This window comes from Melopsittacus undulatus, chromosome 4 (assembly GCF_012275295.1).
Source record: "Melopsittacus undulatus isolate bMelUnd1 chromosome 4, bMelUnd1.mat.Z, whole genome shotgun sequence".
Classification (NCBI taxonomy): Eukaryota; Metazoa; Chordata; class Aves; order Psittaciformes; family Psittaculidae; genus Melopsittacus; species Melopsittacus undulatus.
In genome coordinates this window covers 104,380,714-104,402,308 of record NC_047530.1, presented here as the reverse complement: position 1 = coordinate 104,402,308, position 21,595 = coordinate 104,380,714, and the positions used below count along the sequence as shown (strand labels likewise).

Sequence of the window (21,595 nt, the reverse complement as noted above, 5' to 3'; positions counted from 1 at the left end):
CTGCAGTCTGCCTACAAATAAGCCTACATTATGCATCTTAACATCAGAAAGGATACCTCAGTTCTGTACTGAACACATAAACTGGCTTTTCTCCATCTTTTGCAAGCTGGGGCACCTATGTAGCAATAGACTTTATCCATAAGACACCTCACTTGTGTTCATGTTCCCAGCACTGTAACTAACAGTAGCTACTCCACAGCTTTCTCACCCCCATTCCCCTGCAAAATGCACCACTTCACCCACCTGTGTTACACACTTTTTTGTGATAACACCGAAATGCTTTGTGTCTTGGCTTAACCACAGGTGGGGCTTAGTACCACGCAGCCACTCACTCACTTCCCACCCCCTCGTCCCCAGTTGGATGGGGAGGAGAATTGGGAAAAAAAGGTAAAAACCCCTAGGTTGATATAAGAATAGTTTAATAATTGAAATAAAACATAATAATAAGAAGAAATAAAGAGAGAAGTGAATAAACCCCAAGAAAACCAAGTGATGCTTAATACAATATGCATTTAAATAATGAAAAAAAAAGATGATGGCCAGCCCATCCCCAAGTAAAGATCAGCCTTTTCCAGGCAACTTTCCCAGTTTCTATACTGAGCATGATGTTCTATGGTATGGAATATATCTTTACACAAAAGGTAGCTATATTCATTTTCCTCCTTCTGCTGCTTTGCAATAGTTGTACAGATATGCTACTTATTCCAGCTACTGCCATGGGCAGGATTTGGCTTCAGCCACAGCTTTTACTCACTGCATTCCTCACCATTTCTCAGCTTTCCACCCTTTTATTTATGGCAATTAAATAATTTTATTTACCAGCTACTCAAACTATTCCCTGGTTTTGGTGAGTGGATCAAAATATTTTATAGTATTAATCAGCTATTTGCTACTGAACCTCAGACCACTATAATCTTGGAAGTGAAAGATCTGGATCTCAGCTCAATGCGGACAGCCTCATTCCCATTGCACAGATCATTTCCAAGGTCCCCATATCATATGACTAGTGATACATACTAGGTTTTATAAGCAGCAAAGAATTTTTTGATACTTGTGAATCATCTTATTTGTAGCCTTTTTAAAAACAAAGCTGGTACTGTTTGAGTTACTGTGGAAATAACCGGGGTGAACCAAACTGCCATGCCTGTATCAGCAGTGGGGAAGACAACACAACAGGGATGCCTAAGCTTAGGGCATAAGCCCTAAGTATTCCCTTAGTCCTTATCAAAGCAAATACTAATTGTGACTGCTCACTAAAGCCTTCAGTTTCCCAAAGTTTCCACTGTCTTAAAACTTTACTTCAGGGCATCATTTTTATAATATATTCTGTGACAGAAGAGCTTAAAGGATTGTAACATAAATGTTCATTTGGCCCTACGTCTCTGGTAATGTGCACTATATGAAATATGAACTCTTATCTGTGATGTATTATCTTCTGCTTAAAAGATGGTTAATTAGTGTCATTTGTTAGTGATGAGACAGCTGAATACCACTTCTTGTGTCACATTGACTTCAAGTTGCTTATGACTGCATGAAATTAGTGATAGTGAATTTCTGAATACAAATTTTAGAAGATCCACTTGTACCTCATAGCTATCAATACACTGTCTTCACTGAAATATCCAGAGGAAAAGGGTACTGACAGTAACACTTAAATTATCACATTCATTGTAGATTAAAATATCTATAGATCAGTGGTTTACATTAGTAACATCAGATCACACACAGAGGACAATTTCTCTATTTGTAGCTTAAATACTTAATAGAATCATAGAATAGTTCGGGTTGGAAAGGACCTTAAGATCATCTAGTTCCAACCCCCCTGCCATGGGCAGGGACGTGTTCAACACTTTTGCTTTAAGTATTTGCATGCAGTGCTACTGATTCACTTCTGAAGATAAACACTTCATTTCCCAAAGCTGTTCTAGATCATGTTTGCTCCCAAGATACAAATACAGTAATCACACAAGTAATTCTGTTTATAAATTCTATCGTAGTGTAACTGTCAAGAATTGATCTATAAAATGACCACCACTATTGTGAAAGCCATTAGAACATCCTTTTAACACAGTGACACTTTTGATCACATACCTTAGTGATCTAACATGCTTAGGAGAAAGGTATTTGGGATGACTCATTCTACAGCACCTTAGAGTACACAATTTCATTATCTCTGGTTGACAACCAGAGCCAGCAAAAGATGCAGTTTATGCTATTCAGATGTTTGAACATATCAATTCTATTTGTTAGCATACTAGCAGACCTAAACTCTACAGTCTAGACACTGTAAGGACTGCAATGTGTCAATAAATCACTGAAAGAAGATGACGGCTTTACAATGTAGCAGGGATTTCTTTAATTAATCAGATAAGCACACCTACTTCAAAAAGGATGTACTATCTTTTTAAGGGAAACTTTATTGGGATTAAGAAGAGTAACCAAGTTATTTCCTGAAGATGGAAAAAAACTGGGCACTAGGGAGAAAAGTTACATCTGGCTGGACTACCTAGTAGGCTTCAGAAGGGATACTAGCATTTACTGAAGAGAGACGATTTTTAATAGTGACCTCTTAAAGTGCAGATGGTGCACACAAATAAGAGACTATGACTGACACGTTACCAAGAAGAAAAAAGGAAAAACCAAGCAAACGAAAGAGAAAAACATCTTTCCCATTTACTCTTAGTAATAGGTATTTGAAATCTACTTTTTCTTTTGTTTCTTCTTTGAAGAACTAAAATAGCATAGCCAATTTGTACAGCATAAAAAACAGCTTTAGCACAGTTCATCTTAACTTTACTGAACTCCAGCCAAGACACCCATCATTAAAGAAAAAGAAACAATTTTTTTCTCTCCACAGCTCACCAAGTTTCCAGACTGCTTTCCATGGTCAACCATTACTCTTCACACAGAGTTCTTCCCACAGCATCTCGCAGCACAACTCCACAACCCTTTCAGGAGGGGCTGCAAATTTCGGATTTACTTGGACCTAAGCTTTTACAGCTGCTGTTTCTAATTGAATAATTGGTCAAAGCTGAAGACAGGTAAAAGCCTGTGGGTGGGATATTCATTAACCCTTTCTGTCTTGTCACCCTGTTACCTGTGCCTAGTTTACCACAAACCCTCTAAAAAAGCGCTTCTAAAATACTAAACTAATCTCACCATATATCAGCCACAAACTCATAACTGTGTTCTGCAATTGCACATGCACTGACAGTATTTAAACACATTCTTTTAAAAGCTCTGTCCATAGTATACCAAGGTGCACGTTGCAACTACCAAAATGTAAAGGTTTGTCCCACCAACCTGGTTACTTTTGGTGATAGTATGTCTGGCTCAGTGAACAACAGCAGTGGATGGGTTAACCTTGAATTTTAGCAAGTCTCAAAACAGTCTCCCATGGTATCTTTGTAAACAAAACTGTGAGATACAGGTGGCCTACAAGTTAGAAGGAAAGTCTGACAGTACAGGATTTGTGCAGTCTTGAATGGTGCTAAGTTGAGATCCTATTGCTGATTCTGACTATGGCATGCTTTTCTCACGGGGATAAGACAATGGGCAGCAGAAAGAAGTTGCAAGAAGGGAGATTCTGATGAGATATCAGGAAAAGGCTTTTCACAATGAGGGTAGTCAAACATCTGAACAGGGGTCAGCGAGTTCATGGAATCACCATCCTTAGAAATATTCAAACTACCATCAGACAGGGACCTAAGCAATCTGATCAAAGGTGGCTTGACTTACTCAGGGGTTTGGCTCATCCCCAGCCTCTCTGACAGATGACTACAAGAGGTACCTTCAATATAAATTATCTATTATTCTATTGTGCATGATGAATGATGTTTTCCACAGATTAGATTTATTGCATAATTCACTTGCAGTAAGTAAAAAATTTTGGATTTCAGCTTAACATGAATTCTCCTAACAAGGATCAGTCCTTGGTCCTATTAACGTAAAGTCTATGACACAGCTGATGAGATGAGGCCTCGTGCTGTAAATACTCAGCTAGCAAATAGGTGCATTTTCCTGTCAAAAGTGCCTGCCATCGTGATCATAATGCTGAAATAGAATGGTGCCTGGGGAAGATCTGCATACTGATGAAAACGAGCTGGTTAGAGTTTAAAATGGGCAAGGCAGAGGTGAGCAGAGGAAAGCATTCAGAAGAGCCTATAATTACACAGAAGATGTAGCAAACAATGATCACTATAACCCATTGTATAGAAGTGCTTTTGAATTTCTCATTCAGTCCCAGCTCTCATTAAGCAGCATTTCTGAATAATGCTTTTTGCCTTTCCCAGTTGATTTAAAGTTGTTGCCCCACGTTCTGGAAGATAATGAGTTGATTGTGCGATTATCACCTCTCAGGGCAAATACAGTTCTATGATATACTTGAACATTTTAAGCCCTTTGAAAAACTATCTGAAACACAGTAATAGGTTACACCTCAGTAGCAAAAGCTACTGCAGAGACTTCTGTAAAAACATCAGACCTGCCTTTTGCTTTTTGTACTGCCCTTCCTTGGAACATAAATCTGAGGTATCCTCATACTCAGTGGCTAAGACAGCACATCTAAAAACTGCCTAAGGGGCTGTGATCAAGGTTTTTTTTTTCTCATCTTGAACAAAGAACTTTTCGGAACAAAACCAGTTCCAAGTACTGCGGGTGACGTAAGTTCCCCAGGGTTAGGTAAGTGACGTTCTTGAAGTATTACTTGGTCCGCAGACTGTCAACAAACTTTCCTATCATTCATCCCAAATTCTAGACAAATTTCACTGACTTTGCCCTCTCTCACATGCCAAAACATATATATTAAACAAAATGAAGCATGACATCATACACTCCTACACTAAATGCAGTGGGTTTCTGCCATGTTCTGTTGTGAATATCAATGGCTACAGGCAGTGCGCATATGTAAATTTTAACACTATGTCTAGGCTTTGGGAAATATGGTTTGGATTGAAGGCAAATTTTATCAACATATTACTCAGTGGTCATGTTAGGTGTGCCATTTTATTGATGTGTACTTTGTGTGGTTTTATAGATATATAGTTGTTGTTATATATATATATACGTGCATATATATGTATATGTATATATATATAGAGAGAGAATCATAGAATAGTTAGGGTTGGAAAAGACCTCAAGATCATCTAGTTCCAACCCCCCTGCCATGGGCAGGGACACCTCACACTAAACCATGTCACCCAAGGCTCTGTCCAACCTGGCCCTGAACACTGCCAGGGATGCAGCATTCACAGCTTCCCTGGGCAACCCATTCCAGTGCCTCACCACCCTTACAGTAAACAACTTCTCCCTTCTATCGAATCTAAACTTCCCCTGTTGAAGTTTTAACCCATTACCCCTTGTCCTACCACTATAGTCCCTAGTGAAGAGTCCCTCCCCAGCATCCCTATAGCGCCCTTCAGATACTAGATATATAGTTGCTCCCAAAACATCAAAGCATCTTCCCGTATGGCCTCACATTAATTATTATTTTCCTTCAGAGTCCTATATTGTTTGCTTGTTCACCCCTTCCAGTTTTCCTCTTCTTTTTCACCCTGAGCATCCTTATATAAATAAAAGTAAGTAATAAGACAGAAATCTTGGTTACAGAAGCTTATTTAAAATTTTCTTTAGCTAGTTATTTTGCAAAATAGCAGCAAACTGGTTATAAACTATTAATAGACCATAATCACATTGTGCTTTGCACTTACTTCTACCACTTAATTATATCAGGAAATGAGAAAAATAGAAGTTATTTTTTAAAAATATATATCAGGAATTACTCTGCATTTAACATTACAGACAAATCCACTATTTCTCAATAAATCCATCAGATTAAGTATACTATTTCACTAGTCTGGTTTTAATGATGCTCTAGCAGATATACATTGTGCTGGATTTGGACCTGGTGCAATGCTGCTTTTCTTGAGTTCAGCAAGTGAGTGATGGGAGAATCTAACTCTGAAAGTACATAGGAGGGCACAACAGTAGATTTTCAAGAGTTTTTTATGCATATTCGATTTCTGATGTTCAGCTGGCTCTCCATGTATCAAAATGGTAATAGATTTTCCTTCTTTAAAATATTCTTCATGCGAGAAAAAAAAAGCACTTTACACATCCATATGCCCAGAAGAAAATGATCTCATTAGATCTCATTGCCAACGTCATGTCAGCACCTCTTGGTATATTTAGTGGTGATCTTAAAGAGTGTCCTACACTTGTGTGTTTTGTGTTGCAAAGTACAAATTATGTTTGTGAGTCATTGGATAATGTTCTTCTTTTCTACACATAAACTGGTATTTAAGTGTGTTTAGAAGGGTACATTGGATTCCTTCTGATTCCTACAATTTGCAAAATTTCTCAATATAAAATAAATTGCTTGTTTACTTTTACAAAAGACCAGTGGCTTTTCCTTTAATAGCCAGCAAGTTTTTTGTGAAACAGAATAACTTTATTTATTAACTTGAGCTGATTCAATACTTATACATCTTTTTTAAAGCCCTAAACAGTTGAGACAAGAAGCTGACAGCAAGTGTCTCTTTAAACTTCCCAGTTTCTTATTGAAAGCTGGATAACAAAGATAAGAAAAAGGTCATCTTGTCAAGGGTATAGTATAAGGAGCAGCACCTGGAAAGGCAAAATTCTACTTCAAATAGCATTCCAATAATATAAATATATACTAGAGGTGAAAAAGCAAAATTTAATTTCATACATATCTGTTAAAAACTTTACTGCTTCACACCAATGAACAATAATGTTTTACAGACTTGGTTATAAGAAGCTCTAATAGGTTTGTAGAATACACTATAGTCATAACTGAAAGTGATCACATATCACAAATACTCCTTTGTTTTTAAAGGATTTCCTCTTGCAGATATTTCCCTGATACAAAGTTAGTGATCTTCCCAATATCATTGCAGCCTCACTGCCTTTGTAATGTCCACTTTACTACAGCTTCTACTTTACTGCCATATACTATTGATCATCTTTTGATTTCTAAAAGAAATTCTGGCTCCTTTAAGACCATTAAAGTATAAAACCATTGGGTCCTACAGCCCTGACCGAGCTCACTAATTTTTCAAATTCTAGTATTATGGTATTTTCTATAATAAAAGACATTGTTGAGATTATTACTGAAGCTTACACTAAGGTGCAATATTTCTACATCTGTTTTGCTAAAGCGAGTGAATGGAATCCATGCCCTATAACTTCTATAACCCAGCCTCCTCATAGCCTTTTTGACATCTTGGGTTCCTTACACCAAAGAAGTGATCTAGTCTGCCTGTAATTACTACCATACCTTTCTAAACAATTAGTGTAAAACTGAAAACTGCCTCTCAGTATGCAGGTGGAAAAACAATACTCCTTCCTCAATACCAGAAAGACATGGACCTGATGGGGTCCAGAGGAGGTCACAAAAACGGTCAGAGTGATGGAGCACCTCTCCTTTGAGGAAAGGCTAAGAGAGTTCAGATTGTTCAGCCTAGAGAACAGAAGGTTCTGAGCAGACTTAATTATTAAGGTCTTCCAATACTTAAAGAGGGCCTGTAATACTTATAAAGATGGAGACACAGTTTTAATAGGGCCTGTAGCAATGGGACAAGGGGCAATGGTTTTTAAACTAAAAGAGGGGAGATTCAGGCTGGATTTGAGGAAGAAATTTTTTACAACTAGGGTGGTGAAACACAGAAACAGGTTATCCAGAGAGGTGGCAGATGTTCCATCACTGGATACGTTCAAGGTCACGTTGGATGGTGCTAGGGGCAACCTGGTTTAGATGAAGATGTCCCTGATTATTGCATGGGGTTTGGACCTTTAAAGATTCTTTCTAACTCAAAGCATTCCATGATTCCTCTGAGAACACTGGGAGCAAGAAGAAATGCGATGCAACACACTTATATTAAATTTCTCCAGCTCTGATGGACATATAATGAGTGGGACCTGAATTTGCAGAATAAACATCAGAAGAGTGATCCAGATAAGGAGAAAGCTCAGTTTTAGGTTCTACTGAGTTCAGGGGGTTCGTGGCCTACCTGAACAGGAACACGATACATCTTTCTCTTGAAATTAAGCCACCATGCAACCAGAAATTCAAGAGCTGTGATACCAAAAACACAGTAGGTAGATAGAAAGTTAGACACTGAGATGGGAAGAGCGAAATCTGTAGCTCCGGATCCTGCCCACAGCGAACACTTTACTACTTTTCCCTTCTGGAGGAGTGTCCAGGTTATCCAAGCAGTCAGATTCCCTCTTGTCTGTTCTTTTCATCACCTGATCAATTCTCTTCTGTAGCTATAAAAATAAGAGTATGCTCCCACAGGATGGTTTGGGCTATATCGGTATAGTCCCACTTGGGCTCTGCGGTTTCTTAGCTCATGGACAAATACTATCCTCACAGTCTTACTGCACAAAAGGTGGCCATCTTCAAAATCAGTTCAGTTGTAGCCCTGAGCAGAGACAATATTTTAGTCTTTCCTGTTGGCTTAGGCAAAGCTTAGCCAATAACCCTCTGAAAGCCGAGTCTATAGACCAAGTAGGAAAGTGCCTGCTAGGAACAGTCTTAGGAAGATAACCAAACTGGATCACTCTCTGACTCTTAGGTGAGGTTTAAGCATCTGCTGTCCAGTGCAGGTGCACTGCCTTTTATGCAATGAATTCATATCTATTACATACTCAAGTTTAGTGTGATAGAAGTTACAGAATGATAAAACTTGAGTGAAAACTGGCATAATCTATTAGATTACCTAACAATACATGCAGGTCATCAAGTCCTGTGAAGAAAAGCAAAGGCACTGACTGTACTTTTGTCTCCTGTCTGTTGCAGTTTCAATATGTGTTGTTGTTGCCAGGAAAAACTGAAACTCAAGTACAGTGCCAGGCATGCAGGTAATGTCTCTGAAGCAAAGCTAAGGACTACAGGCTGCCAAATATTAAGTAAGATTATATAGTAGGCAGCTCCACCTGGAACCATGAGAAATAGCTGATGAAATACTATAGTTTCTGTATGTATTTCTTCTTCTCCTTTCCTTTTAAAGTGAGAAATGCCCTACTTTAAAGACGAGAAATGATTTTTGATCTAAACCCGAAAGAAATACTAAGAAAATATATATAACTAGAAAGAACAGCCTGTCAGAGAATGGCATGTGCAAATCAGGTGCATAGAAAGGCCCAGTCAATCAAGCAGAGAAAAATGTCAGTCTATGTGCTTTTAGTTAATGTGATAGCAAAATTATTTCCATGCTTCAGTATGTTCAGTTTTTAAACAGTTCTGGAAAAATCTCATTGTCATGGATTTACAAACCAAAGGGAAGATTCTCATAAGCAAGCCTTGTTCAAAGACAATCCCAGCGGTACGTACATATATATTTTGGATTCCATCCACTGCATTTTGTATCTTTATGAAACAGGATGTTGGAAAAATTGTATTTATAAATTTTTATGAGCACAGGACATACACAGTCTCATTATTCATAACATTTACTGACACATCTAAACACGTCTGCTTTAAAACAATCAGAATATTTATTTTGATACTTTCAATTTGCAACTAGGCGTAATACAGTGATTTAACAATTTCTATTCACAGCGTGCCAATAGCGCTGAAACACCTACATTTAGCCAGTCAGCCAAAATTCCTGCTAATTGTTCCAATTGAGCATGAAATTTGTTGGCAATTTTGTGCAACACAAATCATATATTTCTATCCAAACAACTTCTGTAGTCATCTGATTATGTGGTACATATGCCAAATACATTTTGTGAAGTGGAAAGATACATTTTTATCAAAAAACCTGCTCAAAAATCAGGTTTTCAGAACTAATTGTGAATTCACAGATCCTACAGCCCATAAGCCAATAAGCAGAGGCTTGACTCTCGTTAGCATGAAATATTAGGGCATCAGCCTGCATATAGACAAATTTCCTATACATCATGTTTCAGGCATTCTTACAATGTCTGTTTGCCATGAAAGTAAACTGACTCAACAGAAATAAGCAAGCATATATAAGGATTAAAAATGTGTTTTCTGTAAATTTAGAGACTGGAAACATTCCAGAACCAAACTAGCGTTTGTAAAAGCTCTAAGTTAAGGACTCTGTCAAAACATCAACAAGTTTTAAGGTGTTAGTATATACTTTAGCAATAAACACACGCACACACAATTTTTTTCTGTTTGAAAAAACAATGTGGCTTACTCCAGGCAGCATCTCTCTGATTATTTTTAGACTTCCCATATGCTGAAAGAGAAAACTGTTACTTAGATATCTCAAAATATTGTTAACTTGATTCTGTGCAAGGAATTGAACATCTATACACTTTACATTGAATAGAGTTAGTATACATACACACAAAAAATCATAGCTGTGACCAGTATGCATGAGCTACTAGTTTAGGTATTTGTTCCAAATCACAAGCTCAGAACATTCACATAGTGCTAGACATAAATTTAAAGAGCAGCAACAAAATTCTTATGCAAATGTAAAGATATTTAATTGGGCTACACCATTGTATGTGACCACTGAATTAAATGATGTGAAATCTAAAAATCTGGTTTCCTGAAAAAAAGGTTCATTATATAAGGAAGAAGATATTGCAAACCAAATATTGCTGCTTTCAGGTAAACACTTTTCTCTAATAGAAGAACTACCAAATGCTAATTTTACATCTGATAGAACATCCCTCACATGTTATCACCGAAGGGTATCAAAGGAGAATAAATCCTTTGCAAAGAAGAAAAATAAGATCTGAAGGTAGGATTCAAAATAAAGTGCCTCAATAGCTTAGGAGAAATTCTTCCAGTTGAACAGGACTGAGGGTGTGGGCAGAGAAGAATGCAGTGAGCCATCAAGGTCAAAGTGTAGCACAAGATAATGGTGTTCTTGAGGCAGTGGACGGCAATTTAGCATGCTTTGAGTAATACAGAAAAACAGAAAACGTTATCCAATATAGATTCTTATCTTCAGAGTCAGGTGTATCATCTGACTATATTTCTCTGAAATCTAGTAGTATAGGCTGCATGGATTTTGAAAGGCTATAAACATGGCAATGCACTGGTTAAGACAAAAACTAATTACATCATGAACACAGACTTCAAGGAGAATACTGAAGCTATTTCAGAATGGACTGGAGATCATGTTAGGCAGACTTACAGTCATGGACAGAGTAGGGGTCAGGATGACTTAACAGTTTCTGATCTTACAAGAAAACTGAGGACATAAATCAATGAAGATAACAGCAAAAGTGAAGAGAAGGGTCAAAAATATTCAGTAACAGAAAAATAATAGTCCAGTGAAGACAATTAAACTGTTCAAACAAGAAAAATGGAATATTTTCAGATAGCATGCAAAACGAAGAGCTAGGCAGCAATCAAAATAATAATAAAGACAGCTGAAAGGAGAGAAGCTACTGCAGCTATGATTCATGGTACCTGGGAAATGTTTGTCCAACCTGCTCTAAAAAAGCTTGCAATAAAAGAAATTCCATCACCTCCCCAGCAATTGCTTCCAGTGATTCAGCTTTATTATGAGAAGCTTTTCCTGATATCCAGCCTAAACCTCCTCTACTACAATTTAAGTCCATTACACCCTTGCTGCCTATAGTGCACACAAGGAAAAGATTGTTGCCCTTCTGATGGCTACTAACCTTTCACATGCTTAAGGTTACTATTTTGACTCCTTTCAATAGTCTACTCCAACTTCCTTGACTTTTTCTTGTACTTATATTATCTAAATCTGATTGCTCACATTGTTCTCAACTAAATTCTCTCTTCTCTTGGTCTCCTTGAGCTCCATTGCCATAGGCGAATCACAGTACTTAGTTAAGCCCCTTCCATTGCCAAGCAGAGTTTAGCTTACAGACATAACACATGGACAATATGGATAATCCAAATCTGGAATTAGCATGAGGTTAAAAAAAGAAACAAGAAAAAAATCCCAAAAATGCTGTTAGGGAAAAAAAAAAGTTAGGAAAACTCCAATTAGACTCAGGGATGAGAGTTCTAAAAACAGCGACTCAGCACATGCATATCCAAGGGCTTTGAAGGGGAAGGCTACAAAAAAACCCCAATGAAACTTGCATTTCTGAATGACATTAAAAAGAACAGGGTAGGTGTCTAAACTGCTTCCTTGAATCCAGCTATAGCTTTTGTAATCCCTGGAATCATTCAGAACAACCTGAAACTTTTTGTGTGTGATCATGGCTGAACTTGCTCACAGTCTGTATCTTGCACTTGGCATCATACCTTTCTCAGCACTAAGCATGATAAAGATGGATTAAACAGTGAAACTATCCTTCCCCATCCAGGGGAATGTCTGGTTTACCCACATGATAGTGTGAGATAATGTCTACTTATCCCACCATAACAATAAATGTTAATCAGATTTGATCATATTTAAAACAGAATTTATAAGAAATAATTAATATACTAGTATCTTCCTTGAAGTTCCTAAAGTTCAGCTCCCCAAAAAGCTTGCATGAGCAACACATGACTATATAAATTATATAGCATGACTTTTAAGTAAAGAAGTGCAAGCATAATAGCCTTTGATAGTTCCTGTTGCCAAATATGTATTGCCTTGTGGTCACTGAAAACAAGATGACAGTTCTAGGGACAATTTCATCATGATCTTAAATAAATCTTTATTTTCTCACAAGGAGATTGAAGTTATGCTCTGACACTAAGACTAAAATTAGGAACTGAGAATATCAAGGGGCAGTGTGATGACTCTTAACACCATTGGGAAGAGTCTGTTCCTTGATATTAGACATTATGTCATCAAAATAATGCAGGTGTAATATTGATAAGCATATGACTTCTTTAATTTTGTACAATGATTACGTTCCATTTATTTGTAAATCAAGCTAAAAAGTTCTGACATATTATTGGCAGAAGAAACCAGAAACAAAGCTGATTAGTATAAATTCCAACTACCTAAATCTCACAAAGCCCTGCTACAGGTTTTTCATGTGTTTTTATACGTCACTCTTATTCCCAATAAGCATTTTTGGTATAACAATAGCTACCGGTGTTGGTGTTGGTGCATACCTTTCAAATCTTTTACTTAAACAAATGAGAAATAATGGCTTATATTTCCTTCATACTTATCAGAGATGCCTGAAATTCAAAACTTAATAAATGTACCATAAATATTACTTAATGCTTGCTAGAAAAACAAAGATGGATTTTAGTTGAAAAGCAAAATTCTTGAGATCACCTCACCTTGTCAGAAGTAGAGAACAATCTACCATCTCTGACAACTCTACAGGAAACTCAGTAACTTGATGGGAAAATGACTGAAAGATTTACTGCATTTTTTTTCTGCAGAAATAATTGTTAAAGAACACCAATTTGCAAAAAAAAAATAGATATCCAATACTATAAAGATATCAAATGAATGGTCATCATAAGAGCAAATCTGCACTTTGTTCTTATGCAGGCAATAGCACATCCGTCTACTCCAGCAGATGTAGCATAGTCTACTATATCTATAGTTGCTACTGTCCAGAGACTTAGCATGACCATACAGCAGAGTTTACAGTAGTGCCCAACTTATCTCTCAGGCCTAAAGAAAAATCTGACCCTGTTTCAAAAGAAATCCATGGGCTTTGAATGGGCTGAAAAATACCCAGGACTTAGGCAAAACAGGACAGGAAAAAAAAAAAACAACCCCATATTTATATTTGTTTTCTTCTAACCTACGGATTAACTAAAATGACTGTCAGCAGCACAGAGGAAGTGACTCTTCAAAAGTGAGTTATATTTACTGGAAAAAAAATGTTGCCTAAAGGAGGTTTATAATACGAAGATAGCCTAAACAATTTAGCTTTTGGGAAATACTGAGCAGCAAAAAGCAACCAGGTCTGGAAATGACTTAGATGTCTAGAAAAAAAAGACAAGAAAGGAATAAAAAAACCTTTTAACACTAAGGGTGCTGAGTGTCAAGAAGCACAGTATCTATTGATCTATGATGCTATCTTATTTTCTTTCTGATTCTGGCATTGAAAAAATTAAGGTGGTATCACAAAATATCACAGTATTCTCAAACTCTCTGGGCAGGGTGCTTCTGGTGTTCCCTTGCTCTGCCACAACAGGCTGTGCTATGTGAAACTGCTAACAAGGGGACCTTAGGAATTCTTTCCCTTCTTTTACTTGGACATCAGCCATTTCACTATAGCCTCCCCTGATTGTTTCTTTCTTGGGATCCATAGGTTCACTGCCTGTTCTTGTCCCTCCCAAGAGGGAGGGAAGAAGAGTGAGAGGTGGCCTGACTCCATCCTCACCTTCTCTTGTAAGAACTCATACAGATTTCACCACTTTGAAGTAGGGAAAGCAATGGAAGCAGATAAAGATGTAAATTAATGCTGGCATTGGTATAATCGGTATAATAAGATAATTGTGCACAAGATTAGTATCATGAATATCATGCCACAGCAGGAGCAGATATTACTTCACAGATTTAGAATTAGGATACTATGATGCTATCAATATCATTAGCAAGACAGTGATTGATACCAAAAGGGAAGGAGCAGAAAGGAGAAACTAAGTTTGATTCCTTCCGTGTTAAGTTTAAGCTGACAATAAGATATTTAGTAGCTGATGTAAGGCCAACATGACAGAATGGATGACAAGATGAGACTTGTTAGTGTCATGTTGTGATTCAGTTACACAGAAAGGTACCCTGAGGAGGTAAAAGGTTGATGAATAATATGGTTTAATTGGGAAGAGCAAAGGCTATTGTCAGTGACTGAAAACCCACTCAGACAGCAGGAAACTGGAGTAATATGATGTAGGTTAAAGTTTTTTAAGGAGTTAATATCAAGGTACTGTCATTTTGTTGGCAAAACATTAAGATAGATAGACTGTCTGGTAAAGACTCCAAAGCAGAAAGAGAGCCCAGAATAACAGATTCAACTCTCTCCTGTAATGCTTTCAGGATTTTATTTTAATCTGTTGCAAATTGCTGCTGACTGAAAATAGACCGAAATATATCAGTTGTGCTGTATCTAAAATAGGCCATCATTTTAAGTACACTATTCATATTCTTATTTTCTTAGATATGCTTCCCAAACACTGGGCAAAATGTGCCTTACTACTGCATGTTAAAACTCTACAGCAAAACAGTTGCTCTACATATTTACAAATAAATGCAAATAATAAAACAAAAGCTAACCAAATGGCATACTGGCATTACCATGTAGATAATCGTATGAATACTGACATGTACCAGACCATCAGTATTAACTTAGGACACCAGCTGCACAAAACCATGTAAGACAGAAGACATTAATGAACAGCAGTCTTACTATGCAGTTGAATGGGAGTCTTGAAGTAATATCTGGACAAGTTCAAAGACATGTGCCTAAAGGACCCATGGATCAATATACTGCCACTGGAAGTGCTGGAGTTATTACAATGTCAGGAAAAGCATACCAACAATGTCCACAGTATAAATGAGTAACACAATGTCAATAAAAGTGTGAGGTGAGGGAATGCAGCTCTCCAACATTAAATTTGGAACTCCTGGTATATCAGTAGAAGAGCTTCACAATGCCAGTGGGAACATTTTGAAGAGAGTTACTGCATATTCCTCATTTCTACCAAAAGATGTCTAACTTTAAAAGATCCCAGTGGGCATCAGGTACCACAGGATTATTAAAACAGTTTCATGATTCTAACTTAATACAACAAAATGAAGTTACAGCTACTTCATACTATCCTGTTGTTTAATCATCGCATCCTGGCAATTCATGTATGACCCAAATTCCCTACAGTCCGAAAGAGAGCTGAGAATGAAGAACAGAATAGCTACTACAACTTTTAGTGTCCTTTTGCAAACTGAACATAGACTGAGGATAGATGATTAATATAGCTCTTTCTTAAAGAATATACATCAAAGGATAATCAATACTTTAATCAAATTCATTTAATCCTCAGCACAATGCTTTGTTTTGATATAGATCAGCATATTGTAATTCCAAGGAAACTCTGAATGAACTTCATTCTGTGTATAACTATGTATTCATTAGGAAAAAACACCATGCAAATTGAATACTAAACAATTACTAGAAAATGCTAGACTAGAAGAAAAAGCTAAAAAGCCACTGTAAAATATAATTAAAATATTTTAGCATCTACGTCTTTGAGTGCTGAATAACAGATATAAGAAAAGAAAATGTGGCAATTAACTTGTGATGTTTATTTCTAAAGTTTAATTAAATAATCAGTATGTACAGAATTTAAGAGTTTGGATGCCTCAGCTCCCACTCATTGCCTCTCTTTGAAAAAGCAACAAACAAAATATTCCCAGATACCAGTACTGAAACAATGAAATCACATTCAAAAAGAGTTAACTTTTAACTACAGTGTAATGTGCCATCAGCCTTGGGAGCTTCAGAGGCCTTCTGTTCCAAGATAAAAGCAGATAGAAATGTGGTGATACTGGTGAAGAACATGGGGGTTCTAGTATTTGGCTGGAAAATAACAATGCTTCTTTAAAGAGATATGGAATTTTTATTCACTATCTGTTCCAAGTACTTAAATTATGCCAGCAAGAACAATTGTGATTGCTTCCCATACAACAGCTGGAGAGAGCACCTCAATTTGTAAGTAGTCAAGAACTGATTCTTTTTCTTCCTGCTACGAATCTGTTTTTCACATTGCTCACTTCTCCAGGAACCTTAGAGATTTGATAGAGTGTATTTAATCTTCCATTGAAAGAGGCTATTGAGAAAAGTAAGAGAAGCTTTGAATTTAAGAGGAATTGGCAGCAGCGAAAAGAAATGTACAATCCTGAAAGATTTCAGAGCTATCAGATCTCATTGCCAGGTCGCACCATAAATAAGATAAAGTAATAACTGTAAACACAATATTGTAAATAAAAGTAAAGGAATAAAGGATTATGATCTACCAAAAGGACAACCTAGATTAGAAATTTATTATTATCCACATATTGTAATTCTCCTTCTATTTTCAGGTGAAACTTCCAGAATCCATTTCATGCATTATTACACTATTCCAATATCACACTGCTTTGCATATTATTATTTCTTTTCCAATGTACTGCAATTACAATAAAAGAATGCAGTAATGTAGCCATTATCTACTAACAAAACTATGCAATATACTCTGTTTTCTTTAAACCTGTACATATAAAGCCCAACACTGAAATTCAACCCACAGCCACTTTAATAATTTGTTTGTTTGTTTGCTGTAATCTCTGTTAATTAAGATGGATGTTAAGTAGGGGCACTGTGTACTTGAAGGGCTGAGCATGAGGTTTGCATCCTTCTTAATGCCTATGTCTTGCATTCCTTCAGCTCACATCCATCATGGAAGCACTGCCAGGTGAGCTGGCTGTCACTCCAGCACAGGCTAATAGATTCTCCTGTGGCTTTTGATAACAGCTCTTGCCATGCTATTAAAACTGCGCCTTGAAAATGGCATAACATACATAGCTGAGACTTGTCAGCTCCAGGTAATCAGACACTGTTTGGTTTCAAAAGCAGATGCAGATGAGACTAGCAATGTAAATATGCAAATCACAATGGTCCCTTGTCAGCACCACTGTTCCTACCTCTAATGGCCCTCGTAGAAAGTCTGTTTGCTCAGCTCCTACTTCCAGTGCTACATCGACAGAAGCAAAGGGGCGGCTGGCCATCTGCTGTCGCTCTCGCATAAGTTGCTGATGAGGAAAAAATGATGTTTTAACAAAACATTAAAAAATGCACCAGATATTAGTCTGCCCTACCATACCTCCCATTATAACATAAGAATGCAAATAGCATGCAAACAGTCATATTTGTAACATTAAAGGGAGAAAGTGATACTAAATTTTCATCATCTATGTTTACTCGAAAACTGAGCCCGGAGGGCTTACGTTGTCTACTAATGGTCTTGCAGCTTGAACTCTGATGACATCTCCAAATGAAAGCTTCCCGAACTGACTGTTCACTCTAAATAACTTTGCTATTTGTGGGAGTTGCAAGCAAATATGGGAAACAGTTGGAAAAAATAGCTGAAGTCTAACTCCATTGGTAATGCATGCATTACAACACCTGCCAAGAGCAAGTCCACTTGGCCTTCAAATTTTCATACTTCACTACTAAGCCAGATGGAGTTAATAGTGTCAGGACTCATAATTTTATGCAGTATCTTTTCTGCAGTTACTTAGAGATGAAGAATAACGTGTCAGGACTGGGGAGACTGCATCAGTGTATTTGAATGCAATCAGCTATGCTCACAGAGCTTGTATAATCCCTTCCAATCATACCCGTGCGTACAGAAGTCCCAAGGAAAACCACAAAGCTAACTCATATTTCTTCCTCAATCTGTAATTATAATGCTTATTAAACCATGATGAATAAAAATGATGACCAGCACTAGATATTACAGATCCTACTTCGGTGGTTCTGTGCAACTAATAAAAGCATTATGAAATATTTAAAGTGAATGAGTCGTACAATTAAAGTTGTGCGCTTCTTCAACTGAACAGGATGTCACAGCATCTCGAGGACACAAAATGCATGCAAAATTGTTTTATTACAAAAGATCTAAGATTCATTTCCTTTATTATGTCTCTGGAAAGCTTAAAACAGTAGAAATTGGTATTTGAAAGTAAACTACACTAGCACTGTGACGTACTGTTCATAAAAGCCTTTGAAATAATAAAGGTATGCAAGCAAATATTTACTGGCAGCTTCATAATAAACATTCTTGATTTAAGGTCTGTTAGAAAGAAACAAGCTCATTTTATAATACTTCTCATACATTTGTTCTTGACTTGCATTTTAAGGTTGTCTGCAGAAATCTTAAGAAGCACTCGTAATGTTAAAATCAAAACAGTATAGTAATCTCCTAAAGCATACCCAATATGTTCCTAAGGCTTGGTTTTTATAAACATGCAGTGTATTTGTCAGCAAGCACCTGTACAAATGGGCTCCCATTATATTATACCAAAAAGATAGTTGACAATGTCTGTGTGTGAAACTGCAGGTTTTATATTCAGAATAAATAAAAGCCTCGTATGAATATCTAGACGGTTAAAATTTATGTTTTTAAAAATGGAACTGCTGCTCTCTTTATACTGATTTACATTGGTACTGATTTGCATCAGTACAATATATTCATAGATGTTACAGCAAGAAAGAACTACCATGACCCTCCAGTCTTACCAACAATTTGACAAAGAAATTTAAAGCATAAAATACCAAGTCACTAAATGCTGCTTTCCTTCCTAAAAACAAACAAAAACCCAAAACCTAACAAAAACTAAAGAAAACAGTGTTAGAACAGTCCTGCCACATGGAACTCATTACAGTATTGTAAGTCTACAGAGCTGTTGGCAAATGCTTACTTTTTAATGGGAAACCAAACGTTGTTTTAAACAAATAGAAGTGCTTGAGGAAAGCACTTAAATGAGCAGAATTACCTACACTCCAAATGCACAAACAATTATTTAGAAGATTTACTTAATGCAGACTATAAGGGAATGTGTATTTGATATGCTCTGTGTTTTTTAAGGCTAGAAGGTTTCTTCACCTCTGCTCCCAGTCATGCATTCAGCAAGGCAGTCACTGTGATTTTGATACTCCTTGAGAAGAGTACTATGAAGATTTTTAATTAGCTCTGTAAACAAGAATAAAAACTTTAAAACGTTCAGCTGCCCATGAAACGCTGCTGAGTTTGGCAGCTGAGCACTTGCACATCAAAGTGCTCCACTCTGATGAAGCACTACTACTGCTATTTTCTGTTCAGCACTTTAAAGCTCCTTGTAACATGCAGAACAGTAAAAATAAGATGCAATCAGGAAGAAATACAAAACGCTATTATGATGTTTAAAATTAGCTTTGTGGCTGGAAAAGGTCATTAGCTCCACCATTTGCAATTGTCCGTGTATCAAGACTGGGACAAAGGCAAAGTTCCAGTTACAGAAAACCTTGTGAGTTAGATTATTGCATGGGAGGTGGCATTCAGGTGTGACACCCTGTGCTCCAGTCACACAGGGGGCAAATTCCTGTAACTCACTTGTAGGCCAAGAAACAGGGAAACTCATTGAACATGGGTATTTTGAAGCCTAGAAGCATGCAACTGGGGAAGAGAAAGCTATGGGGAGACCTTCTATCAGCCTTACGGTACATAAAGGGGCCAACAAGAAAGCTGGAGAGGGACTTTTAACTGGAGCAAACAGTGATAAGACAAGAGTAAATGGCTTTAAGCTGAAAGAGGGGAGATTTAACTAGATATTAGGAAGCAACTCCTAAAGACACTGGCATAGGTTGCCCAGAGAAGCTGTGGCTGCCCCATCCCTGGCAGTGTTCAAGGCCAGGTTGGATGGGGCTTGGAGCAACCTGGTCTAGCGGAAGGTGTCCCTGCTTGTGACAGGGGGTTGGAACTGGATGAGCTTTAAGATCCCTTCCAATCCAAACCATTCTGAGATTCTGTGAGAAGAGTGAAAAAAAAACCAAACCCTACCTTTTCTCAGTGGCCAAAGAGATTAAAAAAGCCACACAGATTTCATCATACTGAGGTAACAATAAACATGGGATAATGGAAAGTGGAACTATGCTGGTTTTACTTATATACTCTGATAACAAAAAATCTACTGCATTTAAAAATCATACAAACAAAAATTAAATACATACTACTTCAGTATTTAGGGATATTTACTTGGAGAATAGATGGGCATTATCAACATGTAATATTTGAATATTCTGTTACATATTTAATTTATAATATTCAGAATTAAGAACATGTCTAAATATTAACTTATAACTATAGGAAATTCAAAACATTACTTTCTTAGCATAGGACTGAGAAATTCAACGAGCATTTATCTGTCTGTGCAGACCCCTGATTTTAAGGTCTACCATAATTTTAAATCTCATTAAGTACAAGAGTATTGACAAGATGAAATTTTAGTCATCTCTATTATTCTGCAGTAATCGCAAAGTATCAATTTACATACCATTAAAGAATTTTTCATATAAAATGCAGAATTACATTTGTCATCAGCAAAGAATAGTAAGATGTTGGCATACTACAACCTAGTTCAATTTCTCACTCAAAACTATATAATTTGAAAACATTTCTTAAACAAACCAAGCATTTTGGCATGATTAGTCCCTTGATATGGAAATATACATTCTACTTGATTCTCCACGGACACGTAGACATCTGCACCAAAACATTATGTCAATCTTTCTAGACAAATAAGTACCTTTGAGATAGTACCTGCTTCCCCATCTCGAAGTATATCCCAGGAATGTATTTGCCTGGGTAAGCAACTGAATATTGTCATTGATCAAAAAATTCTTATGGGGGATATTTCTTTAATTAGTGCAGTTTGGAACGAGTTGAAATATTCCATGACATCTTGTATAATCTTTTACAAGAAAATGTCTCTGTTGCAAAATTCTTATTTAAGTAGAAATATTTCAATTTTGTTTTTTTTTCCTTCATTTGATAACATTTAGACTTACTTTCAAAATATTTTAATGCCCATAATTTATTCAGGTACAACTAAACACTCAGTGCAAAAGGCACATTACAGTGATTTAACGTTAACAGAATACAATGTTTCAACAATCCCAGGCTGACTTTTTT

General features: G+C 36.9%; 1 protein-coding gene across 1 annotated transcript in view; it reads right to left on the bottom strand.

Moving 5' to 3' along the window:
- The window catches only part of ATRNL1 (attractin like 1), a 498,994-nt gene that overhangs the window by 112,603 nt on the left and 364,796 nt on the right, over positions 1-21,595 (bottom strand). The window contains exon 27 of the mRNA XM_005154514.3: positions 17,568-17,675. Coding sequence (XP_005154571.2) covers positions 17,568-17,675 — 108 coding nt within the window. The remainder of the gene's footprint in view (positions 1-17,567; positions 17,676-21,595) is intronic.